At 44.7% G+C, this 27,969-nt stretch overlaps 1 protein-coding gene across 7 annotated transcripts in view; it reads right to left on the bottom strand.

The window, feature by feature from the left end:
- Positions 1-1,028: 1,028 nt before the first annotated feature.
- The window catches only part of PFKM (phosphofructokinase, muscle), a 40,560-nt gene continuing 13,619 nt past the window's right edge, over positions 1,029-27,969 (bottom strand). For 4 of the 7 annotated variants that reach the window (XM_063711557.1, XM_054526365.1, XM_054526367.1 and 1 more), the window contains exons 4-25: positions 24,260-24,352; positions 16,666-16,739; positions 15,708-15,785; positions 14,043-14,232; positions 13,620-13,785; positions 12,824-12,868; positions 12,270-12,378; positions 12,061-12,156; positions 11,718-11,810; positions 9,263-9,388; positions 7,759-7,823; positions 7,196-7,259; positions 6,241-6,390; positions 5,730-5,800; positions 5,282-5,369; positions 5,043-5,195; positions 4,167-4,331; positions 3,297-3,358; positions 2,954-3,065; positions 2,005-2,104; positions 1,818-1,923; positions 1,029-1,565 (exon numbers count right to left, since the gene is read on the bottom strand). In XM_063711557.1, coding sequence (XP_063567627.1) covers positions 1,421-1,565; positions 1,818-1,923; positions 2,005-2,104; positions 2,954-3,065; positions 3,297-3,358; positions 4,167-4,331; positions 5,043-5,195; positions 5,282-5,369; positions 5,730-5,800; positions 6,241-6,390; positions 7,196-7,259; positions 7,759-7,823; positions 9,263-9,388; positions 11,718-11,810; positions 12,061-12,156; positions 12,270-12,378; positions 12,824-12,868; positions 13,620-13,785; positions 14,043-14,232; positions 15,708-15,785; positions 16,666-16,739; positions 24,260-24,352 — 2,351 coding nt within the window. In that variant the 3' untranslated portion in view covers positions 1,029-1,420. 7 annotated transcript variants of the gene reach the window in all.

The following is a 27,969-nucleotide window of genomic DNA, read 5'->3' as shown; positions in this document are numbered from 1 at the left end:
TGATTCTAATATTCTGGTAGATTTATAAACTGCTTTAGATGCTACTTCATTTCTCATCATAGATACTTAATATTCTAGAAAGAGAAAGTTTTGTCCATGTGGGAAAAAATGTTACCTGTTCTCTCAGTTACTTCATAATCACTTATGTCGTTGGTGGCTAATAAATTCTGCTTCACCTCCACTTAAGAGTTCAAACACAATTTCACTTATCTTTTTAGCTCTGGGGAAATAGCATGCACCTTCATAGGTTTTTTTTTGTTTAAGTGGTCTTCACTATGCCTTTTTTTCCCAGATCATATCATCATCCTAAATTTTTTACTCTTTACAGAGTGACATTTTCTCTCTGATTAACTTTCCCTGAGCCATCCTTCTCTCTTCATTTTCTTGAGGAAACAGCTCTAAGATTAAAGACAGGAAACAGAAAGATAACCTATAAATCATGGCAATTAGCATTTAAAATGTTCTGAATGAATGCCTGAACCTTCCCTTTCACTTTATTTTCATAGGCCTTATGGCTCTGGGGATTTGATATGGCATGGTAAGGAAGCAGGAATGGGGAATGAGGATGAGGTTTGAAGTCAGAACTGAGTTTGAGTTCTACTTGAATAATATTGAAGGAGATATTATGTAATCAATCACCTTGAGCTCCAGTGTCCTCCTTTCTGAAGTCAGGCTGTCACCACTGCCCTCCAAAAGCTACTTTGAAGATTCAATGAGGAAATGCCTACCGCAGTGCTTGATATTTATTGTTAATTTCTCTTCCCACTAAAGAACTGTGCAAAGAGTATTTGGCTGCCTTAATCCATGACTCCAGCAACAAACCTTCTCAGTCACTATTTAGAACTGTTTTTAGAGTTTGGCAGTGATAATTTTTCGGACAGCCAGCAAGTAGTGTACTAGAGATAACCCCTTCTTCCACCCCCTGTGATACCCTTAACGTCTTTACTGCTTCATCAGGCAAGTGTCTGATACATGGGGCTGACAGTATTACATTCCACTTGGGAAGATGATAACAGGAGAAGCAAAAGCACAGTGACCAGTTGGCATTTATTAGTGTAGTTACAATTTGTCACTGTAGTAAAAGTAGTAGAGGAACCAAGACTCTTTGTTATCACAAAGAAATAAATAAAGCTTATTTTTAGGAAAATTCTGAGTAAGTGATATCTAGCAGTAGCACTAGAGGTGCCCAGCCTAGTGTGACAGATAAAGCTGGGGCAGAAGTCATGTTAAATTCTACCTGAAAGGAGCTCCCACCCACTGCCCGCTCCTCCAGCTCCTGGCCAGAACTGATCATGGCTGCAAGGTACAGAATAAAAGGAAACCTAATGAAAAAAACAGCTAAAACACTGAGAAGATGTGGACTTATCAGGGGGTGAGCTGACTATGATCAGGTAATCTATTCCCCTCACTCCAGAGAGGTTTAGACAGCAGCTTCCCCGGACCGCTTCCGGGTGATGTGCTCCAGGTGGGCATGGTCTGAAGTGTCCAAGTCAATCTCGTACTTGGCTAGGATTTTGAGGATGGGCCTCAGTTTCAGCCACCACTGTTCCTTGGGGATTCGATGCCTACAGAGGAATGAGGTAAATGATGATATAATCTTTTAGCACCCCAATCAACTTCTACCAAAGGTTTATAGGAAGAAGTTAGACAGAAGAGGTTAGATTTAGGATATGTGCATCACATCTGAAATGGGTAAGAATACAGGTGTTACTCCTTAAAAAAAAAAAAAAAGAATTAAAGACAGTGAACAGGTTGAGGACAGTAGAGCTTGAAACTACCAGGGAGAAAGAACCACTCCAGAAAGCAGATGTACTCACTCAAAATCTGTCTGGTCCTTCAGCTCAGTCACTGGTTGGAAGACCAGAGCCCTCTTACGCATCCCCAGAACACAGCCCGAATCTGGAGTATTGGCAAAGATCCGCCCTGCAATAAGGGATGGGCAGTCAGCTTCTATACTGGGGAACCAGCCTCTATAGAGGGCACTCGCTCTCTTACCCCACCTACCATTACGGTAACTCTCTTTGATTTTCCCAGACATCCAGTTCATAGCCTTGGCGCCCATCTTAGTGGCAAAATTCCTATCAAATGGGGTTGGGCTCCCACCCTGGAGAAAGAAACATAAAAATTACAGAGGGAAGGACTCTAATGAAGTGGCAGAGATATCTAGACACACAGAGAAAAAAGAAAGATGGGCCCCAGGCTTACAGCCCAAAACAGGAATCCAGAAGTCAAACTATGAAAGGGTGCCCTGAGGCAGTGCCAGCATCCAAGGCAAGCTGGCCCAGCACATTTGGCCATGTATCAGATATAATAACAACTAATTAAAGATGATTGGCCCCACAATCCCCTCTTTTAGCTCCACAGCTGCCAGATCCTGTTTTAGTCTTACTGGCCAACGGGTCAGCTGCCTGCCCCTCTTCAGCCCAGCAGCTTTTGTTGATCACTGTCAATGATGACATAAAAGTGTTTTTTTGTGGCCCAATCTGGCTGCCCTTGGTAGCACCTCAGAATTAATATAAAACATCATACAGATTTCCTTTGAATTAAGAGAAGGCAGGTGGGAAAGTGGGAATGTTTGGAGACATTTTTGTTACAATTGGGAGTGAGAGGGAGGTGCTACTGGCATCGAGTGGGTAGAGACCAGGGATGCTGTGCAACTGTCCTACAGTGCATAGAACAGCTACCCATGACAAATTATCATCCAGCCCCAAAGGGCAAAGCTGCCAAGGTTGAAAAGCCCTCCCCTGAATGAAAAGGATAGACCATATAATCTTTAAAGTCATTTCCAGGATAAAGACGTTTTGATTCTATGACTGTAAGAGTCTGCAGGCCCATGCTCCACGATGGCACTGACAGGCTCCTCCAGAAGACTGGAAAAGGCCAGTGGAAGCCTCAGTGGCTGTTGGCAGGTATGGCTGTCTGATGAAGGGCAGGACTAAGGTGTCTTCCCTACCTGCTGCATGTGACCAAGCACATTCTTCCTGCTGTCGAAGATGCCCTTCCCCTCCTCAGAGTACAGGTTGAAAATGAAGTCAGTGGTATAGTTCTCATTACACTTTTCATTCCTGCCAGGTGGAGACCAAAAGCCTGTGACTCTGTGGTTGGCTTCCCATCCCCCATTTCTGCCTTTGTTCTTTCCTTTCAATTTTTATCTCCTCCCAGGATTCAAGGGATAGGCTGGCCCCCTCCCTTTATATCTATAGATTCCTCAGGGTGTCCCAACCATGGCCATTCTATGGGTTTGAGCCAAAGCTTATTTTTCTTCTTCACTTAGGAATAAACCATGGATGAGGTACCTTAACACCAAGCCCCTTTTCACAGTTGTTTTCATCTTTTGCACCAGATGTTCAACATTTGCCTGAAAATGAAAGAGTAAATCCTAAGCCTAACTGGGAATGGATAAGGTTGGGTATAAATCTTCTTCCACACCACACCTCTCCAGGAAGGAAGAGAGACATGGAAGAGAGTTGTTTACAGTCCTGGGCCTGAACTGTGCCTAATTCCTTTAAGAAGCTCAGTGTGGACTGAAATTTAAACAATGACTCCAAAATGAGACAGAACTGGAAGAGGGAGCACTACAGACAGCTGCAGTAGCTGTCAGTGTTCAGCCCCTCACCCTCTCCAATCTCCCTTTCCAAGCCTTTCTGGTTCCCCTTGCCTCAGAGGGCTGACTTGTGGTCACAGTGTCAGTGTTGACACTTTATATCTCTGTTTTGAGACAGTATCTCTCTCAAAAGCAGAATGACAGCAAGGGAAATCTGAAGGGGAGACATGATGTAGTAAAAAGATCACTGACTTTCTCAACTACTTAAACCATCTGCTCACTTAGGAGTTTAGAAAAGTTTTTTAACCTCTCTAAAACTTTCTATGTTATATGGAGATAGTATCTTCTTTGCATGTCTATTGTGAAGATAAAATGCAAAAATGCCCATAAAGGGCTTAGCACCAGGTCACCTGACTCAAAATCAGCATTCCAACAACAGTAGCTGTGGTCATGCATATGAGGTGACACCAGAGAGTGCCTGCATAGTGCTCTTTCTGGTCTTCACAGGATTCTACAGACCAATCAGCTCTGTGCTCAACTTGAGCTCTCATAGTTCAGATCACTGTGGAAACAGTCTGGAGACAGGGGAGAGCTACCTAGCAGGCTCTGGGTGGCCAGCTACCTGCAGATCTCGAATGGTGAAGGGCTCCTCAAAAATGTAGGCAGCATCGGCCCCAGCTGCCAGTCCAGCCATGGTGGCCAGGTAGCCACAGTAGCCACCCATAGTCTCAATGATAAACACCCGACGCTTGGTGCCAGCTGCTGACTGCTTGATGCGGTCACAGGTCTGCAAGGACAATGGGTTATAGTTAGAAAGACATGGTCAGGGGACTGATTCTTGTCACTCTTTAATCTTTGCCATTAATTAAACCCTGGAACTATATTCTCCATAGGCTGGCAGGGCCCCTAGAGCTCATCAAGTTCTTGCATTTAGGGTAACAGGCATATTTGCCAACCTCACTGCAGAACGTCTCTCCTGGGAAGAAAGCTGTACCTATCCTTTCTACTGCTCAGAAAATTAGACTGCATGATCTCAGAAAGAAAAAACAAAACAAAACATTTGGTATTCAGGGTATTGGTGCATTTCTAGGTGAGGAAACTGAACACTTTGTCACTCAGGCTGAAGTAAAGTGGCACGATCTCTGCTCACTGTAACCTCCGCCTCCCAGGTTCAAGCAATTTTCCTGCCCCAGCCTCACAAGTAGCTGAGATTACAGGCGCCTACCACCACACCCAGCTAATTTTTGTATTTTTAGTAGAGATGGGGTTTCACCATGTTGGCCAGGCTGCTCTTGAACTCCTGACCCCAAGTGATCTGCCTGCCTTGGCCTCCCAAAGTGCTGGGATTAGAAGTGTGAGCCACCACGCCCAGCTGAAGAATCATTTTCAAACATTCCCATTTTCTTGATATAAAGAGTAGCTCACTGTTTGGGACCACATTCAGTTTAAGGATTATAATCCTGGCCAAAAGGGATGGGAAGTGGTGGTAGGCTCTCACCGTGCAGATAGTATTGAGTGCTGTGTCAGCCCCAACGCTGAAGTCTGAGCCAGGGACATTGTTGGAGACTGTAGCAGGAATGACCACAAATGGGATGCAGAGCTCATCAAACTGCTTCCTGCCCTCCATCAGTTCCAGGCCCCCTGTGTAAGCCTAAGAAGAAGAGAGCACAAGGGCAGGATTGGGGAGAGGGAGAGGAGGTGGAAGGGAGAGAGGAAGAAATGGTGGCAGGCACTCACCTCAAAGCCCCCAATGATGACAAGGCCCTGAATGTTAAACTTAGTTATATTGGCACTGATCTGTTCAAAGCTCTTCTTGGGTAGAGTCCTAGGTGACCAGTGATGTGGGGAGGCGGGGAAGGGGAATTAGAATTTGGGGAAGAGACAGCAAAATTGAGGGAGAGAAAAGCTAGAGTTAGAGGCACTTTATTTTTAATTTCTTGACCTGTGCCGCCCTCCCTAGCCCACCCTCTCAGTCCTATCCAAGGATACATACTGGAGCTCTAAGTTGCCAGAGCTGCTAAAGATGTTGAGATGGGCATGTCTGCCCTCATGGCAGCAACTGTGAGGTTGGGGGTGGAGGACCCAGACAACAGGGTGGTTGAAGCAGACCATGGCATAATGAACCCACATCCAAGGGCAACTTTAAGAGGTGACTGGGAGGAGATGCCTCTGCAGTGCTACTTACCTTTTAGTCCCAAGTTTGGAGCCACCTTGGCCAGTCCAGCCCCCAACATAGCTCCAGCCAGCTTCCTCTATCTGTGGGGATAAGCCACAGAGCTCTGCACAAGGCTAAAGCACTAGGAGGCCTGTGTGGGACTGGTGCCACTGCTTGAGTTCTAACCCTACCCCTGGATCCCCCTTGGTTGGAAGAGGTACACCAGGTACTAGCTTTTCCCCATGCACTGAACTTCTTCTACCCTTACTGCTCATTCACAAATATTAAGCATCTACCTATGCCAGGCACTGTGCTGAGCTTTGGGATAGAGAATTAAATAAGCCATGTTGTTTGCAATGGTTCACTCCAGTAATTCCTGCCTGTTCCTACTGTCCTAACATTAAATATCTACTTCTGCCTGGACCCTGAGAGAGAAGAGAGAGGTAGTGAGGAACAGAAGAAGCCAAGAGAATGGACAGGTCATTTTTGCTACACTTATCTTCCCCATGTCTGCTCCTGGGTCCCAGAATAGTCTCCATACCTGCCCCTTGGCCAGGCCCTCGAAACCATCATGGACAACGAGCACTCGGTTGCCCTGGATAAGGCCAATCCTCACGGTGGAGCGAACAGCAGCATTCATGCCTGCAGCCGGAGCCCCCACGTTCATCACAGCCACTGTGTGCGAACCACTCTATACAGGAGGAAGCAGGGAAAAATGAGGACAGAAACCCAGCAGGGGAACAGGGAGGAGGTTAGTAAAGGAGGCAGAGCTCTAAGCCCTTGTCATCCAAGGATCAGGACATCTGCCTAAGACAACACACACCCCTCTCCCAAAGAATGCCAGCACAGCTTGCTGCCACATACTATGGAAGCAAAATTCTTGATCACAGATCAATAAATAAAGCTGCTGTCCCCCATTTCAGATATCATTATTATACAACGAATGAGAGACCTTCCAGAGCAGCACTTCCCAAGTGTGTTCCTTGTATCACCTGCATCAGAATCCACTGGGGGAGCCTGTTAAACCTGCATATTCCTGGCCTCTACCCAGATATGAATCTCCTCTGAGAGAGGGGCCCAGGAGTTTGCATGTTTAATAAGCAACCCAAACAATTCCGATATATACTTAATATTGAGAATCACTATTCCAATGGAAGAAGTGGCTTAGATACACTTAGATGTGATTATTCTCATATTTTCCCAGAGAAAAAGTACATAAGCCCTCTTTCCCATTCTTTGCATGCTATCCTGCCAGTCCTGAAGTGGGCATGGGTCTTGTGTTAGAGATATCCAGGGTACACTAAGAAGGGGGCTCTGGTATCTAGGGGTGGTTAAGAGGAAATCATTATAATAGGGCCAGGGACCCAGCACTGAAGATCAGAGTGGGGCAGAGAAGTTGGCAAGGCTTACATTGTATGGACTGTGGTAGCACTTTATGAAGAGAGACTAGGGGAGGGAGAAGGAAAAGGGGAGAGGGCAAGTCAACTTGCCAGTACCTTAGATACCGGGGGTCTGACATGAGCTAGAAGCTTGTACACCTCCCAGTTGTTCATGAAGCTCCTGTAGGAAGTACAAATAGAGAGAGGTGTCTTCAGGCCATTCCCTACAGCCAGCAGCCATGGAGATCCTTGTCTGAAGTTTTGCTCCCAGAGGGAAGTTCCATAGGGCAAACCTCTGAGGACAGAACTGGGGCAGAGCAGGGACAGGGCAGGGGCTGCAAAGGGGCCACTAGTTCATCAAACAATCCCTCAGTACTCTTCTTCAGGCACTGTGCTTAGCACAAGAGACTGTCCCTTGCCTAGAGGAACTTATCATCTTGCTGGGGCTCACATATAGAAATAACAGATTATAAAAGGTTGATGCCAGGGACCGCACCCCTGAGATGAACCGAGCCTCCCAGTCACCTCACAACTAATTTTCTTGGGCAGGAACTTGCTGCAAAGAGAATCAGAAAAGGAAGCAGCAGAAGCTCATGTTTTGGGCCTGGAGCCATGGAGATCTTTGGCTTCGTTCAGGCCTCTGATTTCTGTAGCTAGTGAGCTTCCTGTCATCTCCTCACCGGCCTCTCAGCTTCAGGGCTTCATCAAATTTCTTCTCATCCATGGCCTTGGTCACATCTTTGGTCTGAGGGGGGAGCACAGTGACAGTTTCAACTCCAGGGTCAGGATTCTGCACAGCTGGATCTCCATCCCACAGTCGAACTCTGCCCATCTCTGGGATTGTGACTAGATCCTGCCCATTCTACACCCCACCTTTCCTATGCCCCCAAACTTACACAGAAGTATTTTTGTTTTTCCTGAGTTGTCTAAGTAATGAGCAGCAAAAGCAAAGAACTGATTCTATGCTCTGTTTATTTTATTTTTTTTTTGAGACGGAGTCTCGCTCTGTCACCCAGGCTGGAGTGCGGTGGCATGATCTTGGCTCACTGCAACCCCCCTGCCTCCCGGGTTCAAGCAATTCTCCTGCCTCAGCCTCCCAAGTAGCTGGGATTATAGGCGTGTGCAACCACACCCAGCTAATTTTTTTGGTATTTTTCACCATGTTAGCCAGGATGGTCTCGATCTCCTGACCTTGTGATCTGCCTGCCTCGGCCTCCCAAAGTGTTGGGATTACAGGCGTGAGCCACCGCGCCCGGCACTATGCTCTGTTTATTAGAAGTATGGGCAGAGTGGAGGAATGCTCACAGATAAATAGTATCTTCCATTCCACACCCAGGTCCCCAGCCTTAAAGCAGCCTCTAAAGTCATAAGTAAATGAAGATCCTACAGGTAACCCAGTTAAGAAGGACTGATCCCTGCTGTGTGCTTCTCAACTATTGATTTCAGCTCTGTGGGGCAGTGCCTTCGCTTTGGAGCTTTTACAGATACATTTCCAAGAAAGGCTGCAGGTAACTGGGACTCCTGAGTCTCAGAGAGCAGGAGGCCGGGAGATGGGGAGCATTTAGACCAGCCCTCAGAACCAGGCCACATAGCCTAGCTCTCGCTCCCAGCCGCCATGTTCACTCTGTGGTATCGAAGGAGTGATTCCTTCATAATAAAGGCCACCATTTCCTGAGCACTCAACATTTGCTAGGTACTGCATCACATGCTAATATAGCTTATCTCCAATCCTTACAATAACCCTCAACGTGAGCATTAGTAACCTCATGTTGGTTCAGAGAAACATGTTCAAGATATAAATCATAGAGACAAAAGCTACCCAGCTAGAATTTAATAATATTCTCCTGTTCTTAATAAAGTTAGGAGGAATATAGCATTATTCTTCCAATAAAGACACGATAAAAAGGTTTGAGGTTGTATATTATGAGATACTGGGTTTCATTACTAAGGAGGATGTAGAATCTCCCACCTTCCTTAGGAACGTTTTACAGATGGGAACACTAAAGCTTAGTTAAGAGCTCCTATGCAAAGCCCACTGTGTTCTTTCCCCACATGTCTCTTACTATACCATCTTGCCTTTCCACCTGCTCCTATACCAGTGGCCTTAGACGTAGTCTCATTCCCCTTGAGCTCCAAGGCAGGGGCTTGAGAGTGTTAAGAAAGGGGTTTAGGATCAGTACTTACCACCTGGACACATTCCATGAGGGGCAGGCGCACAGCCTGGTTACCAGAGAGGCTCACTACACAGGCTGGGGTATCTGGGGTCCCCTCCAAAAGTGCCATCACTGCTTCCACACCCATCCTGCTGCCCTGCAGGAGCCCAGAGAACAAAGACAGTCTGGCTCAGGCTGTCCCATCTTGGCTCAGCCTAGAGAGTCAGGATACTTGAGGCCTTTTCCAAATCATAAGACTAAGTCTCACAATTAAGAACTGCAGCAAAGAACTTACTGGGCTTTACCTCCCCAAACAGATTTCATCTAAAGCTTGATGACTCTGTATTCTTGCCATCGGAACCCCAAAGATTCTACTTAGTTCTAGAGAAACGCCCACTATGGTAATCAACAGGATTACTGGGACTTAATAATATTCCCTTCTTATTGACAAAACAAGGTAGGAGATTGCTTTGCTCTTCTAGTGAAAATAGGATAAGAGGGTTTAAACTGAGTGTCTAAGGTTGGGATTACATGCCTGTAATTCCAGCATTTTGGGAGGCCGAGGCAGGCAGATCACCTGAGGTCAGGAGTTCAAGACCAGCCTGGCTAGCATGGTGGAACCCCGTCTCTACTAAAAATACAAAAAGTTTGCCAGGCACGGTGGCATGTGCCTGTAATCCCAGCTACTCAGGAGGCTGAGGTAGGAGAATCCCTTGAACCCGGGAGATGGAGACTGCAGTGAGCCGAGATTGCACCACTGCACTCTAGCCTGGGTGATAGAGCAAGACTCCACCTCTAAAAAAAAAAAAAGGCTGGGCCCGGTAGCTTACGCCGGTAATCCCAATGTTTTGGGAGGCCGAGGCAGGCAGATCACAAGGTCAGAAGTTCAAGACCTGCCTGGCCAACATGGTGAAACCCCCATCTCTACTAAAAATTTAAAAAATTAGCTGGGCAGGGTGGCAGGCACCTGCAATCCCAGCTACTCGGGAGGCTGAGGCCAGAGAATCCCTTGAACCCAGGAGGCAGAGGTTGCAGTGAGCTGAGACCATGCCACTGCACTCCAGCCTGGGCAACAGAGAGAGACTCCATTTCAAAATAAAAAAGAAAGAAAGAAAGAAAAAAGAAATACCACTATATACCTATCAGAATAGTAAAAAAAAAAAAAAAAAAGTGACGACCCCCAAATGCTGGTAAGGATGCAAACAAAAAAGGTGGTTCATGAATTGCTGATGGAAATTAAAATGGTACAGCTATTATGGAAACAGTTGGGCAGTATCTTTGAAAAAAAATTTTTTTAAGAAACAAAAAACTACCATACAACCCAACTGAACTCCTGGGCAATTACTCTGCAGAAATGAAAATTTAAGTTCACACAAAAAGCTGTACACAAATGTTCATAGTCGCTTTATCCCTAATAGCCAAAAATTGAAAACAACTCAAATGTTTGAATGATTAAACAAACTGTAATACGTCCACTCCATGGAGGACTGCTTTGCAAAAAACAGCAAACTATAGAAACAAACACCTTTGATAAATATCTAGAGAATTATGCTGAGTGGAAAAAAAAGCCAATCCTAAAGGGTTGCATATTATGCAATTCCATTTATACAATATACATGAGATTAAAAATTACAGACAAAGAGACAGATTAGTGGTTGCCGGAGATTAAGAATGAGGAGGGAGGGCTGGGCGCAGTGGCTCACGCCTGTAATCCCAGCACTTTGGGAGGCTGAGGCGGGTGGATCACAAAGTCAGGAGATCGAGACCATCCCGGCTAACACGGTGAAACCCCGTCTCTACTAAAAATACAAAAAATTAGCCTGGCGTGGTCCGGGTGCCTGTAGTCCCAGCTACTTGGGAGGCTGAGGCAGGAGAATGGCGTGAACCCGGGAGGCGGAACGTGCAGTGAGCCGAGATCGCACCATTGCACTCCAGCCTGGGCGACAGAGCGAGACTCCATCTCAAAAAATAATAGTAATAATAATAATGAGAAGGGATGGGTGGGGGTAAAGTACACGTGGCTACAAAAGGACAACATGAGATATCCTGTGGTAATAGAAATGTTCTGTAGCTTGACTATATCAATGTCAATATCCTGGTGATGATATTGTACTATAGTTACGCAAGATGTTACCATTGAAGGAAACTGGGCAAAGGCTATGTGGGACTATCTCTGTATTATTCTGTACAACTGAATGTGAATCTACAATTATCTCAAAATTCTTATTAAAAATATATGAAACAAAACAAAACAAAAAGATATTGTTCCTCACCATTAGGAAGGCATAGTCTCTCACTGTTTTTGTAACAGAAGAGAACCCTCAAGTGTATGGGAATGGGTCAGTGGCCACTGCAGCCCAAAGGCTGGTGGAGAGGCAATGCGACCAGTGATGTAAGTCCCTGTCTGGTGAAGTGCAGCCCTGAGGGGGCAGGACTACAAGGTTGAGGGTTTCAAGGCACGAGGGCCACAGAGCCCAGTGACTTACCAGAATTCTGTCAAAGGCTGATGGCGTCCCACCCCTCTGCACATGCCCCAAGACAGTAACCCGGGTGTCATATCCCAGACGCTTAACCACCAGCTGAAGGGACCAAGAGAGGGACAGAGAGAGGGTTACGCAGAGTCAAAGGAAGAAAACAAGCAGAGACTTGGGTAAACCATGGACAGCTCAGCCTCTTGTCTTGTAATGGTTCTCTGTGGGAGGCAACCAGGGACAGGGACCCAGGAAGACGTGCAGAAGGACCAAGGGGAGAAGCAGTGTCAGGAGACTCAGAAGCCAGAAGGGTATGGGCTATGGAGTCTAAGACCTCTCTGGCTTCATTCATACGAACATTCTTGATGTCTTCTGAGGTGATTGGTTTTCCATTCTTGTCAATTGCACCCTCAGCCACAATGATGATGTTGAGACGAGAACCACGGGTCCTTGTCTGGTTGAGAACAAAGGGTAAAATGGTCCATGGAATGAAGCCGATGCGTGGGAAACAGATCATCAGTGGAACAGGGTGAGGGATTTCTGAAGGGCAAAATAAAGTGCAAGTACCTCGCTGAGTCGGCGACAAAGGTGTTCCTCCCAGTCGTCATCTGGTGGACATTCAGGAATAAAAACCCAGTCGGCCCCACAGGACAGAGAGGTGACAAGGGCCAGGTATCTGAGATGAGAGTCAGAAGCATCCTGCTAGAAGTTGTACTCTACAAATAGCCTCATCCATACCCAACAAGTTCTCCTAGTCCTCATAGTTGATAAAAGGTCTGGAGAGCCTCCATTTTATTCTTGGGGCAAGGGTAAGAGCACCAGGGCCCCTCAGTGAGATTCTGTCTCTAACGGATACCTTCCATTTATGTTCACCTGCCACAGTGGCTTCCAGCCTCAGAGCACTACCCACTCTTTACACCAAGCGTGTGCCTGAGCACATACACACATGCATGTGTGGGGATGTAATGGAGGGGGATGGAGGCCAGAAAAGGAACCACACCACAAGGAGCATGTGCACCTCCAGATCTGCTGCTACTGAGAGACCTCACTGGACTCTCTGGGGAAAAGGAAAGGGCTATTGCTAGGTCCACGGAATAAATGGGTCAGAATGAGGATCTTACCCACAGTGGCGGCCCATTACTTCCAACACAAATGTCCTCTGGTGGCTGCAAGAGATAGACATAGGGCACAGTCCAAGTGACCCTATGGCCAAGATCAAGCCACCACCCACATCTACGCCAGTTACCCTCTCTGGGAGATACGTGTATGCTGCCAGGCCTTCTAGCAGGCTTCCTGAGACCAGGAAGACCTAGGGGAAATACTTTAGCCACAAGGTATCCTTCCTAGGCCTGAGAAAACACAGCAGTAAAAGGTGTCTAAACAGAGGCTCTGTTTCAGGGAGGAACGGGGTCAGAGAAGGGAAGGAAAGGAAAGGATAAGAAGTGAAGGGACAATTGGACTAACTGGAATCCTCTAGGATTACCCTGGGGTAAACTGTTACCCTTCTACCCTCCCATCCTACATTGCCTCCCCCCAGGTCCCCTTATCTCTGAGCCGTCGTGGTTATAGCAGCACCTGTACTTTCTATGATATGGCTGGAAAGCGTAGCTCATGTCTGGGCTCCCTAGATTTGCCAAGTCTGAAGAATAACCATTTACCCCAACAATATGAAAGACCTCAAAGCTGCATATTTGGACAGTGGGCCAGACAGTGGCAAAAGACAAATCATATATCATTAAGGGAACAGTGCAATTTCAGTGCTCTAGATAATTTTTCGTTAAAAATAGTGTTCTAGCCCCAGAAAACTGGTCATTATAGTCACCATAGCTCAAACGCTTTAGTCTTCAGCAGCTTCTAGCCCTTTAGCCTGTCCTAGCTGCCATCTTCTTACACTGCCTACCTCCCAAGTCCCCTTACCTCTGGGCAGTGGTAGTGATGGCATCTACAATTTCTATGATCCGGTGCAGGGCAGAGTCAGTGCCAATGGTCATATCGGTGCCACAGAAGTCATTGTCAATTGACCCAACCAGGCCCACAATGTTCAGGTAGCTGGATTTCGTAGCCTCCTCATCTGTGATCTTACCTGACAATGAGAAGCAAACCAGGAGCCACTGGGTGAGGTACCTGGCATGCCTAAAGAGGAGATATCTAGAGAGAGAGAAACTCTAGCCAAAAGGAGTTGTAGACAATACCAGAAAAAGGAGGGCAAAGACTGCCTATTTGTGTCTGGGTAACATTTTTCTCCAATGGGAGGTAAAAGTGGGGCGGGGGCGATGTGTGTGTGTACACACGTGCATGTACTGACACAAATAAGCAATACTGATATGAAAACTCTCTTACCTGCTTTCTGGAGGTCACTCAACAAGTCACTCCACTCAGAACGGAAAGTGTCAGCCCCAGTGAGGCTGCCATCACCCCCAATGACACAGAGATTGGTGATCCCACGCTTCACCAGGTTGTAGGCAGCTCGGAGTCGTCCTTCTCGTTCCCGAAAGTCCTTGCACCGGGCACTTCCAATCACCGTGCCTCCCTTTGGAAGAGGTAGAAGTCAGCTCCCCAGAGACAGGGCTCAACATGCTGAGATATCCCCTATCCCAATGCTGTGATGGCCTAACATAACCGTGTGACTCCCTAGAAAGTTCCTTGACATCCTTAAGAGTGATCTGTCCCTTCCAAAGGAAAGGGAAATGATGCTGGCTGAGGCATCATAGGGTCATTCCCATATTTTGCTACACATCTGAGACGACTGCCAAGAACTCCTTTCATTGAAGGCTTTGTCATCCATGACTATCCTAAAGAGAACAAGTGAATACATACATGTCTGTTGGCTTCTCAAATAATCTCCAACTTTCACATCTTAGAAGCAGTGACTTCAGTCTTTAGAAATTCTCCCTAATGGCCTGACATTACTGGATTGTGTCCAAATTATTATTAGGAGTTCATCCCAATGTGTTCTGTAGTATTTTTCCTCTCTCTACACTGAGATTTCTAATTGTACCCAGGTACTGCCAATCGTTTCCCCTTAGCTCCTTGCAATCCATGGTGCCAGCAACAGAAGCCGCGATATCCAGGTATTAACAGGAAAAATAGCTCTGGGTAAAGAAAGCCTTATAGATACCCCAAGAGAGGTATCTATAAGTCCCTGGGAAATTAAGGCTTTCTATCCCTGAGAGAAAGTATACTTACCTGAGAGAGGTAAGTATACTTAGGTTTTCATATCATATGTACTCCTGGGCGGCCATGACTTTGGGATACTGGTGGAGAACTCTGGCTCATTCTCAGACCACTTTATGGCAGGCACCATTACCTAGCACCTAGGTAGAGCCTTCACTAGATACTGCATATTAAATTTTTGCCCATGGATTTTTAGGGAACTGAGCTGAAAAAAGGGGGATACAAGTGTAATTTACAAATTTTCAGTAAACCAGCAAATGATTGTATTTCTCTCACTCACTGTGGGCTAGCCCACAGTGGATACACATGAGAAGCCTAAAACAACATGGAGCAAGTAGCATAAAGGACTGTGGAAATCCTCAGGATACTCTTAGGATTTTTTTGAGACTCCGAAAGGCTGTCTCAGTTCCTTCGTCCTTTAAGTGGTCTGGTTTCAGGTCACCTCATCTCCGTCACATGAGAACTGGCAGATTTCAGCTCCACTTCTGGCTCTGGCTCCAGTCCTCTGGTAAGGTTATTTTCAGGGCCAGACCTTCCCCGTGACCCTAGAGTAAGACCTGCTTATGTGTCAGTACCCATAGTCTTGTTTATGACCTTTCCATAAAGAGCAAAGCATCCTGTGATCACTCCTCCACCCTCTCCCTGCCCCAGGAAACCAGGGTGGTATTTTCAAATGCTAAGAGTAAAGGGCAAATAGGGTCCCTCTCTTGTCACTGAATTCCTTCCCATGAAACCACATTGACAGGGAATTTGGGAGACCATGAGCCCAAACCAGAGTGCGATGAAACAAGGACAGAGCAAATATGGGACAGGGAGTTCTTTGGAACATACCAGCTGAAGCATCATTGAAACGCTCTCCCAGGTGGCTTCCTTGATGTGATCTCCACCATCCACCAGGCCTTGATAACCCTGTGCGACACATTATACCTGTTCAGCCCCAGCTAGGCTTCTCCCTAAATTCCCAGGATTAAGACAGGATCCCTGGGAAGAGATTCTCTGAGAGTCAAGCCACCTCCTCCCATTAGTGAGTCCGGGATGCTCGTGAGACTATCGTATTTAACACAGTCCAAAGAAGGAGGCATCAACTTTTGCAATACTCTCTTCTAGTTTCTCCCATTTTTGAAATACTGGGATGTGGATATCCTTCCTAATATTTAATCTTAATTCCTATTTTTGGCTCATCCTATCTCCTCCAACCTGCTTCCCAGGGGGCCAATGATAACAGATGGTCTTGATAACCATGGAGAAAAGGAGAAGGGGAAGTTGGTGGGAGGGAAGGAAAGAAATGCGACTTGCTCTAAAAGAATATAAAATCTGATACAAGAAAGCAGGTGGACTTTATAAAAAGAAGAGTGGGTGAAGCATGAGAGGGTACTGGGAGAAGGGTGCAAAAGAAGATTTGAGAACCTCAGAGAGTTATGCAAACTACAGAAATGCAGCAAGGCTCTTCTCTCCTGGGGCTCTTCCCCGGATATACTAAATTTGCTGTAAATACTACCCATTTCCATTTCTTTCTCTGTTTTGAGGAAGATAAAAGGAGGACTGAGAGTTACTTTTTCCTTTAAATTGAACAGGCAACATGAAGACCCAGTTTGTAGATGCTCAGGTCCCACCCTCACTATTGGAGTCAAGTAGGAAAGAGTGACTCATGAAGCTATGGAGTCAAGGAAAATCAAACACAGCAATGTAACTAACTGGGAGGTAAGGACACAGAACGTGGGAAGGGGATAGAAGGCAAATTTAGAAGAGGACAGAGAAAGAATGATGAAGAACAAAGTACAGAACCAACCTCATGGACAAAGAAGACACGGGCACCGGTGAAGATACCAACTCGAACCACAGCCCTGACAGCAGCATTCATACCTGAAAGGAGGGACAAAAGAAGTCACGGAGAGGTTGCTCCTAAGAAAAGGTGCCCTGGAATCCAGAGATATTACATTTGGCTAAAGATAATGAATCAGTACTTTATTTAGTCTTTTCTCTGAATCTAGAATAATCCTCTCATCAAAGTCTTCTGGCCTCCCCACTCCCAATTACTGCAGTCAATGTTACTGGAGCTTCAGATAATCTGCATTCATTGCTTCTCAAGCCCCCGCAAAATCCTGCCTTTTCCAAGACCTTTCCTTGATAGGACCATCTGGGAAATAATAACAAGAAGAATAAAGTATTTTCTTGAATGTGTATTGTGGGCTAGACACTGCCAAGAGCTTGTCAAACATCATCTTATTTAATGCTGTTAACAATCCTGGAATTGTCTCCATTTTAAAGATTTGGAAACTGAAACTCAAAAAGGTCAAGGGGCACAAAACTAGTAATTTTAGAAAGTTCAGATTAGAATTCAAGTTCTCAGATGCCTAAGTTAACATTATTAGCCTCTATGGCTTGTCCTGCTAATGTCAATGGCTGTACTAGGTTTCTCCTTGCTTTCTGCACTGAATCGAGACATCAGCTTTTAGTAGGCATTTCAGGACAAAGACATGACTCTATATGGTTCAGTAACCTGGCAAGTCACAGTCTATTCACAAGTTCACAAGTATATCTGTTACTAGACAGCTGATTCTCTCAGTCTACCCACACACAAACACACCCCTTTTTTGTGTCACTTGAGTTGGTCTATGTTCCAATGTGTGCCACACAGTTGTGATTTACTAGTTATCACATTGCCAGAAGAGGCTGTGACCAAGTGTGCAGGAAGAATTGGTGGGGACTCTATTCTCTCACTGCATTCTCCTGGCATTTCCTCAATTAGTCAACAAATATTTGCTGGTCTCTTCCTGTGGCCCTGTATATAAGATGTTTATGGGGAACTCAAAAAGTATACTGTAGATCATTCTCTCTCTGCTTCTACTGGAAGAAAAACTTAGGACTAGGGCTGGACACAGTAGCTCATGCCTGTAATCTCAGTACTTTGGGAGGTCAAGCTGGGAAGACTGCTTGAGCCTAGGAGTTCGAGACCAGCCTGGGCAACACAGCAAGACTCCATCTGTAAAAAAAAAAAAAAAAAAAAAAAGAAATAAAATTAAAACAAAACAAAACAAAAACTTAGGACTAAAATAGAGAGCCAATCCTTTTCCCTTTTTCACAGATGATATTATCCCTCTCCTAGTAGCTGCTCAGTGAAAATAACTCTCTTCCAGGAGCACTGTGAAAAAGCCAACCCGTCCCAACATAAAACACACAGCAGGTGTCCCATATGTGTGTTTCATATTAGGAACAATGCACTGATCCTGTGCTAAGCATGGCCTTATTGGTGACAGATGGGAGACATTCCTTTCCTACCATGTAATGTGACAAGGAGCACATGGTGATGCACAGGGAATCTTAGAGCCATGACGGGTCAACTTCTTGTGAACCATTTTAGCCAGTCTCTCTTAGACATTCTAGTACATATTTTTGTTTTAATCTAAAATCTGTTCATGGTGTCCTTAACCCTGCCTGGAGAAATGTAATATACCAGCAAGCACTAAGAGAGCTAGTAATTGGAAAAATCTGCAGCACCAAACTAAAAAACCATCACAAACTTTTGAATAATCCAAGGCTATCAGGAATAGAACGGAATAAAAAAGACCAAAATGTTTCTTTTTTTTTTGCAGGTTGGTATTACATGGCTATTAGCTCCAAATTGAATTGAAGGTCCATTTGTTCACTGAACAAATATTAACTGAACACCTATCATGTTTCAGGCACTATGCTAGGCACTGGGGGTACAGCAATGACCACCATAGAGTCTGGGAATACCAAGATAAAGGACTTGGTAATGGTCTTCAAGACATGTGGAGAATTATAATATGGTCTATTGGTCCCTATAAAAGACATGAGCCAAGTACAATGGTGCATCCCTATAGTCCCAGCTACTTGGGAGGCTGAGACAGGAGGATCACTTGAGCCCAGGAGTTAAGTGTAGTCTGGGCAACACAGTGAGACCTCATCTTTCAAAAAAGAGAGAGAGAGAGAGAGAGAGAGAGAGAGAGAGAGAGAGAGTGGAAACAGGGACAAACAGTATCTAAGCCTGCCAGAAGGAAGTCAGAGAAGGTTATACAGAAAAGACAGCATTTGTCATGGGACCTGAAGGACAATTTCCTTTAAAATTTTTCTGTCAGGTGGATAATTTGAGGGAGAGTGTTCTTGGCAGAGGGAATAGCACAAATAAAGGTGAGGGTCAAAAAATAACCTTAAGTAATTTAGTATTATAAAGAATAAAATATAAACTGGGAAGTGGTGAGAGATGAAGCTCTACAGGTGGGCAGGTACCTATGTGCCATGAGAAGTTTGACTTGTCTTCTACAGGCCAGGGTTTAATTGGGGATCCATGGGTGATGGGTTTCAGGGAATCCAGGAACCCCACAAAACTGTATGAAAAGTTCTGTGGGCATGGACATTTCTTTCGAGAGAAGGTCCACAGCTTTCATTTGATTCTTAAAGGGGTCTGTGGCCCCTCCAAAAAGAAAAGTTGCATACAACAAAGAATCCCTGAAGAATTTAGAGAGCGGAGGGACATGATGCCATCTGTATCTCAGAAAGATAACTCTGGCAGCAGTGTGAAAGACGGCTTGAGAGAGGGATTTCTAGCGTTAGGAGGCTACCTGGCATCCTAGATAAGAAATGTGGAAGGCCTGAACTGGAAGAGTAGCATTTGGGACAAAACAAAATACTGGACAGAAGACATATAGGAAACAGAAGCAACAGGACTTATATCCAGTTGGCAATGTGATTACATTTCAAGGGTCAGAGAAGGAGAAAATGTCCTGTGATTGATTTAGACAAAGGGTAAAAGTGTGATCCATTAACTCAGCAGAGGCAGGTTTTGGTTTGGGCAGGTGAGGGTGGGGGTGATACATTCATATTTGGATATGTTGAGTTTGAGGTTCTTGTGGAGTATCCATGTGAACACAGAAAAGACTATCTCAAGAAAATATGCAGAATTATAAGGGAAAGGGGCAAGGAATGCAACCCTGAGGAAAACCAACATTGAAGGAATAGGAAGGGGAAGGGAGGTTCCATGATGAAAACTAATAAGGGGCAGCAACAAATACAAAAGAACCAGGACTTAGCAATGTCTTAGAAGCCAAAAGGGGACAGTTTCAAGAAGTGGGAACAGTGCCAAATGCTTCTGATAACTGATCTAAGGTAAGGCCTGAAAGGTTGGGCTTGTCAACAAGAAGTCATTGGTAAGCACTGATGTCAAAGCTCACTTATGACATCACTAAGGCAAAGCCCCAAGAAGTCTAGAAGCCTAAGTTCACACCCTTAAGTTGAAGGCATCAAAACCAAAAAATTGTGAAGAGAGGGGCTTCTCAGTAGCCTGAGGAATAGCCTATGTGTGTGAAAGGAACAAGGTCAAAAGTCAACAAAAAGCCATCAATGCTTTAGGAAAGATGAATAAAGTCAGCTTAATAAGATCAGAATAGATATGAAACTAAAGTTTGTTTTCCAGCCTGTCACAAGGCCTATGGGATTCTCTTCTGGATACCTGGAGTTCTGGAATATGAATTTGTAATTTCAGGAAATAAGGGAAAAAATTGTTCTGAAATGTATAGGTTGGAACATTGTTTCCTGCTCCCAAGCTGAGTAAATGGTCCTGCAAAAACTCTAACTTAATGCAATCCTGTTGGTATACCCAGGGTTAAGAGAGACAAGTGACTCCAAAGGTTTTCAGTACAAAAGCAAACAACAGATGGTGGACAGGGACTATCCAAATCTGTTGGGCATATGAAAAAAATCTCACAATAAGGAAATTCTCTTCTCCCTCTGCCTTCTTCTTACCTCAACCCCACCAACTTCCAGAAGTCATTCATCTGTATCCAACTTGAATATCTGAGTGTTTTCCTAGAAACCAAATTTTAGGATGCTCTTCATGTACCTGGTACCTATGCCTCAAACCCCTAGTTCCCTAAAAATCACAAACTTTGGGGTATACAAATAGTTTATACTAAGGAGCCCCAGTAATTCTTTGAGCTCTCCTAGCCAACCTGACTAGCTTAGTCTGGCCCCAAGCCAGTTCTGGCCAGAGTCTCCTTGGCTGTTCCATGTTGCCCTAAATAACCCTCTATGGCAGTTGTCTGACTTATTAGAAGCAAGACGAAGGATAAGATTACAGGCACCATCCAGTAGGTATTCTGGGTGTAGTCAGGAGGGGCTCTGGAGAACATCATAAGCACGTAGTTTGGAGTCTCCAATTACGGCATATTGGGAAGAGGTTTTAGAAAGAACTGTGGGTGATGGGTCTCTATGAGACTAGACAGAAAAAAAATCTAATAAATGACTTGAGCATGAATTTTTTTAAAGCAGATACTAAATAATTTATTTCTGCCTTAACTTTCATAAGATTTTTAAAAATATATGAGGAATAAACATTTGTTAGAGAAGAATTGCACTTTCTAATGGATATCATAAGTAAAAATTATACACCTTAGAATAGCAAGCCAGAGAGGTAAAAGGGTCTCTGTTCGTGGGAACCTTCAAAAATAGAAAAAGCCAGGTGTGGTGGCACATGGCCTGTGGTCTCAACTACTTGAGAGGCTGAGGCAAGAGGATTGCTTGAGCCAGGAGTTCAAGACCAGCCTAGGCAACATAAAAAGATCCCTTCCCATCTCTTTTTTTTTTTTTTTTTTTTTTTTGAGACAGAGTTTCACTCTTGTTGCCCAGGCTGGAGTGCAATGGTATGATCTCGACTCACCGCAACCTCTGTCTCCCGGGTTCAAGCGATTCTCCTGCCTCAGCCTCCCAAGTGGCTGGGATTACAGGCATGTGCCATCACGCCCAGCTAATTTTGTATTTTTAGTAGAGAAGGGGCTTCTCCATGTTGGTCAGGCTGGTCTCGAACTCCCGACCTCAGGTGATCTGCCTGCCTCGGCCTCCCAAAGTCCTGGGATTACAGGTGTGAGCCACTGCACCTGGCCGATCCCGTCCCATCTCTTAAAAAAAAAAAAAAAAGATAAACATATATTTGTAATGGCTGGCTATCTGGAGACAGAGGGCCAGAGCAGATGACTGACTGAGGTCCTTTCCAGGGGTAGAATATGCCGATGTCATAAGGTTAAAGGTAGCATAGTTTTGGCGGCTAAAGCCATTCCTAGGCTGGAAAGGGAATTAGGATTTGGTGTGGCATCAGCCCAGCATCCCAGAGTTCTTTGTTTTTGAGCTCAGGATGTCTGATTCCTGGCCATTTTTCTACCTCAAGAGATGATTAGCTTTGCTGAATTCGGGGAATGACAAAGCTGTGACCTCTATGGATTTTACACAGCTCAATCTCACTTTCCCATGTGGCCCACAAACCCTCAGGGAAAAAAAACAAAACAAAACATTTCTATGTTTTCTCCCTGGGAGAAGTAGAGTCCATCAAACTCAGCTCTGGGCAGGGGACTTCTGAATTTGAGCTTCTCCTTCAGCTAGGACCTCTCAGCTCTATTTTGAGTTTTCTGTTTTGCCTCCTTGCCTCCATAGAATTTCAGTTTCTATCACTCTCAGTCCCTAGTGACATGTGGCTATGATATTATGGGGATTTGCAGGTGGGATATTTCCCTGGATACACTGTGCCTATCAGCTGGGTCCTTCAGAAATCAGCTTATCTATAGTCTCTGCCTCCATAAAACAGGGTCTTTTTCTTACAACAGTGAGTTATGGTCTTCACTAGAATAAGAGGGTCTCACTGCTCAGGATCAGAAGGTGGAAGGGCTCTGCTGCTCTTAGACCCAAGTTAAATCCTAGGCTGACCTTTCTTTCTCTCTTTCCCTCTCTAAAAAGCTCTTCTTCATTTTATAACTCTGTGTATCTCACTTGGATTGTTTAGCAAGCTTTCTTCTCTCTTCCCCTAATCTGACAATCTGGGTCCACAGATCATTCTACCAAGGTTTCAGGATCAATGCTCAAGTACATGTTAAAGAATTCAGTATTGGCATGGTACTCTGCCAGCAGAGAAGAGAGATGCAATAAAAGCCAGGTCTGTGGTTTCTGCAAACTCAACTAGGGCTCTGCATTCCTAATCTGGTCACTATTCCTAAACTCAGACCTCCGTACCCTCCTTCCTCAGTTTCTCCATTCTAGCACTTTCTGATTCATAACCTATATCACAATTATAATAAATATTAGTTTAAAAAGTCTAGCTTTACTAATATACTAATAAGTATCTTAAGAACAAAGTTTGCGTCAGACTTTTTCACTGATGTATCCCTGGGGAACCTCATCATCATCCTGATTGACACCGTAGATACTCACTAATTCATTTTTAATTAATGATCACATGTATTGAGTATTTACGATGTGCCTGCTACTGTTCTAAGCACCTTACTTAAATAAAGAGTTGAATGTCTTGAAATCTACCTTCTCCATGAGGTTTTCACTGATTAATTCAATCAGAGGCTATCATTTCATTATGTAAGTAGATTCCACTTGGTTAATGCACACTTGCTTATTTTTATTTATGTGCCTTATGTAAGAATTCTAGTTTCCTCATTAAACTATAAATTCCTAAAGGAATTCAACTTCTTCACAACATACAAGACAGTGCTCTATACAAAGTGGGTCCTTAGCGCAAAGTCTAAAAAAGCCTAGGGACAGTGGTGCAGAGGAGGGGAGCCTAGCTGAAATCGCTTTCCTTCTCTCTTTTTTCCATAGTTGTCTCCATGTCCTGTATCCTTTTCAAAGAAATTCTACCTCTTTTCAATGTATCAGAATATATCAGAAGATCAAAGGAGAAAAAGTTTTTTTTTTTTTAAATCACATACCCTCTCACTCCCACTCCATGTTTCCTATATACCTAATTTTCGTGACTCCCAGGTTTCTTAAATTCAACCTAGAAAAGGTTTTTTGCTGGCTCTGTTTTCTGCCCCTCCACCTCATAGTGGATCTGTATTGATTAACTGCTGCTGTTCCTATTTGTTCAAGGCGTAATGAAATGGAAGACGAGGAAAGGCCAGAGAAAACCGAGTGCCTGACTGACCTTGATCAGTGCAGGAACTCTCCAGACATCAGAGTTAATACCTGAAGACCTAGTTGGGACCCACCATATACTAATTCTGGGTCTCCTCCCATCCCCACCATTACCAAAGTACATGAAGTCAATCCACTTACTGCCTTCTCAATAACTTTATCTCTTTAGTTTCTTTCAATGCTGCTTGAGAAAACACCACTCTTTTAGGTTCCCAAAGACCAAAAGAGCCCCCAGTCTTCCAAGAAGCTTGGAAAGAAGTTTTATGAAGATGTGGGTAAATAAAAGCATGGCAAATAAAATTCAAATGCACTTGAGGACTTAGGCCTCACAGAAATTTTTAGGAAAGCCCAAAATTCCCGTGAACCTACAGAAGAATAATTCTATTGTATAGGCTAAGGGAGTCAGTAAATTCCAAAAGTCCCACCAGCCATGTTTTTTGTCCCCTCCTCCTTACCTTGGGCATCTCCACCAGAGGTTAAGACGGCAATGGCTTTGCCAATCCCCAGGGTTTTGGCTGCATGGTGCTCTTCATGGGTCATGATCCACTCTAGAATTTAAGACAATGGTCAGTTAAGACACAGCAGGAATCAAGATGCCACTAGCTCAAGAAACGGCAATTAGACTGGCTAGAGCCACCTCAGTCAGGCTCTCCCACTATACCAAGTCTGAGCTTTGCAGCCTGAGAGCTTTGGACTTCTTCCATAGGAAAGCCACACCCTTGTAGACTGACAAGCTGAAATGTCATGTAATCAAGCCCAAGACTATTAAGGTCCTAATTCCTCCCTGATCCCTCCCACCCCAATTGGAACCTATTTGGGGAATAAACTAAGGTCAGGGAAAAGAGAAGTTGACTGAATAGAAATGAGAAAGGGAGGAGAAAAGTTGAGTTAGCCTCAAGGATCCCTCCCTTTTCAATGAAGGGATAGGTTATTGCAGAGGGCTGGAATCAGATGAAGTTTAGGGCACTGATGACAATCAGCAAAGTAGAAGTAGAAGAGCAAGGGTAGGTTGGATTATAGTTAAGATTAGGGTTGGGTGTTATGGAATTGTGCTATTGGAATGGGGTTAGGTGATATGGAGTTGAAACTGGAGTCTGAAGTTATAAAGGCACATCAGAGTTAGGCAAATTAATGGTGTCAGTCTCAAGAATGGTCAGGGACTTTCTATGGCTCTTCCCTCTCAGGCTGTCAGCCTCCTGAGCATCTCTTGATCCTTGGTCTTTGGGTCTTGCCCCTCACATTACTACATGCTATGAAATGAGAAGATTAACACAAAGTCACTGCCATATATACACAGATGTGTACATATGACATGGGAACACCTTCATATTTTGTTCTTTAGGGATCGCCTCTCTCAAAGGAACACACAAGAGGACATATTTTTGTATCCATAAAATGCCAGTAGAATTATCACTCTCCCAGTTTTTCAGGCTAAAACCTGTTATTTTAAATTTGTCTCCTCCCTTCCTCTCAGATTCAAAACAGTAACTAAATCCTATTATTCTCCCTTCTTATTATCTTCCTTTATCCATCCCCTCCTTTCTATCCTCATTGCCATTTTCCACCTGAACTGCTTACTACAATAGCTGGTCTCACTGTGCTTGTGTTCCTTTCTTCACTCTATTAGACACACAAAATAAACCTTCATAGGAAGGTCATAGGTCCCTAGGCTTCAGTGGAGATGTGTATTCATTCACAGGAACCCAAGTTTTAAGGGCAGCTTGTGCTTGCTTCTACCCTGCATTTGGAGAACTCAGGGTAGCTACCTATAGAGACATATCCACACAAATAATAAAATACTGCAATGAGACATATATGAAGACATACATTCACAAACATGCATTGTGTTAACAGACAGAGATTAATGAATGTACTACATATAATCAGTACTGACAAGTAAGGTCCCAGCTTGTTGGGTTGGCATTCAAAGCTTCTACAGTCTAGCCCTTGCATATAGCTTCAACTTTCGGTCCTATAGATTCTCTGCTCCATTGTCACCTGAACATTACTTTGCTCTTCCCACTTTTGTGCCTGGGCACACTGCATCCCTTGTCCAGGTGGCTACCCTGGCCCTTTCCACAGATTCACACCCCATTCCATCATTTAAGGCCAGTGATAGTTGTACCCTTATTAAACCTTCACTGATTACCACAGGTCAAAGAAACCTTCTTTTGGACTTCCTCTAATCACATGTTGTCGAAACTGGATCACTGCCTCCCAGGTTCAAGCGATTCTCCTGCCTCAGCCTCCCGAGTAGCTGGGATTACAGACATGCACCGCCAACACCCGGCTAATTTTTGTATTTTTAATTGAGACGGGTTTTCACCATGTTGGTCAAGCTGGTCTCGAACTCCTGACTTCAGGTGATCCGCCCACCTCGCCTCCCAAAGTGCTGGGATAACAGGCATAAACCACCATGCTCGACCTGCTTTATGTGGCATTTTAATTGTTTCTTACATACTGAAAAGAAGGTTGGACTAGATCAGGGGTCAGTGTACAACAGCCTGTAGGCCAAATCCAGCCCTTCTCATGTTTTTGTATGGCAGTAAGCTGTGAAAGGTTTTTATATTTTTTAGCGGTTGCAAAAAGTACTTCATGACATGTGAAAAATGGTAAGTTCAAATTTCAGTATGTGCACTACCTTTGTTCATTCACGTATTATCATGGATGTTTTTGTGCTACAACAGCAGAATGGATATTGTGACAGAGACTCATGAGCCTGCAGTTTAAAATATTTACTATCTGGTCTTTTACAGACGAAGTTTGCCAACCACTGGACTGGATGGCTGCTAAAGTCATTTTCCCTAACTAGACTGAGAACTCCTCCAGGGCAGGGATCATGATCATTTTTAAAAATTCTCCCACAGCCCACTAAAGACTTGCAAAGTCTATGCACATTACAGGACCCCAATAAATACTTGTTGAAAACGTTAATGAACTGATGAACTACATGAAATACAAATATATGAAAAACGTAAAATTGGCTTAGATACAGATATACCTCTATATTCTACTTTAAAACACACTTTTAACTTGGACTTGAGAAATCATATAGTGACAAACAGTGAAAGGAACATAGAGACACACGTGACTAGAGACACTCTTATTTAACTGGAATGTTCATGTCCAAATTTCTGCTGTTTTCAAAAAAGAAAGATTAAGTGACTAGGGCAAATAGGAAGGCAAAAAGGTGGAAAGGAAAAAACAAGACATCTGGGTATGCTGATCTCTTTCCTCCCGTTTTTTCTTCTCATTCACTCTTGGAGCTCATGACGGGGATAGAATCCCACACAGAGCTCTTCCACCCCTGGAAGCGTCAGTGAGGGAGAAAATTCGCCGTAACAAGAGGAGTTTAAGAGTGCTGACCTGTAAAAACCGCTCATATTCTTCTCCTGAAATCTCTAAGACAGTTATAGAGGCACAGGACACAGAAATTCATGCAGACTCATGTATAAGCATCCCTTACAGACCCACAATGACACGCACGTAGACAGAAACAGACAGATATTAAAACATCTCTCTAAAATCACGTGCGTATATAAGCACGCGGCAGGGGAGAAACAGAGAAGCAGCATCATAGGCGCACTGATTTGAATTGGGTGAGTGCCAGGGTAGGGTCAGGCAGCCAAGGGCAACCCGTCCGAGCCCCACCTACCCATCCCAGATTCCCGGGGAATGCAGCTGAGCCTGCAAGCGGAGGGGACTGGCCAAGGGGCTAGGATCCTTCACGACTGCCCTGCCCATCCCCCCCTCGGCTCCAGCTTAGGATGCCGTATCTCCTCTTCTTTTCCTTTCTGCTCCTTTCAGTTCTCCCTACCGCCTGCTCCCGGCCCATACCTTCCCACCTCACTCCCAGCTCTCCCCCTTGCTCTTCATTCAACGGCCCCTCTTGCCTTTTAGTCTTAGCTCTCCTCCGCCGCTGCTTTCTTGCAGATTGTCCTTGGGAAAGGGGGGAGGGGTGCTGGACGAACATGGGGAGGAGCCAGGTGGAGGCAACGAGGGAGGGGGAAGGAGGAGAGGCTTCCCAACCTCCACTAACAGATGCTGACAAGAAGGCTCCGCCTCCTCCTGCTTGCCTTTCTCCTCCTCTCCCTCCTCCCCCTAAGTACTCGGCTCAGATATGGCAGCGGCTTAGTTCCTTCACTCCCCAGAGTCCTGGGGTCCT

Source organism: Pongo abelii, chromosome 10 (assembly GCF_028885655.2).
Source record: "Pongo abelii isolate AG06213 chromosome 10, NHGRI_mPonAbe1-v2.0_pri, whole genome shotgun sequence".
In the NCBI taxonomy this organism is placed as follows: domain Eukaryota; kingdom Metazoa; phylum Chordata; class Mammalia; order Primates; family Hominidae; genus Pongo; species Pongo abelii.
This window is presented reverse-complemented; position numbering and strand designations above follow the sequence as displayed.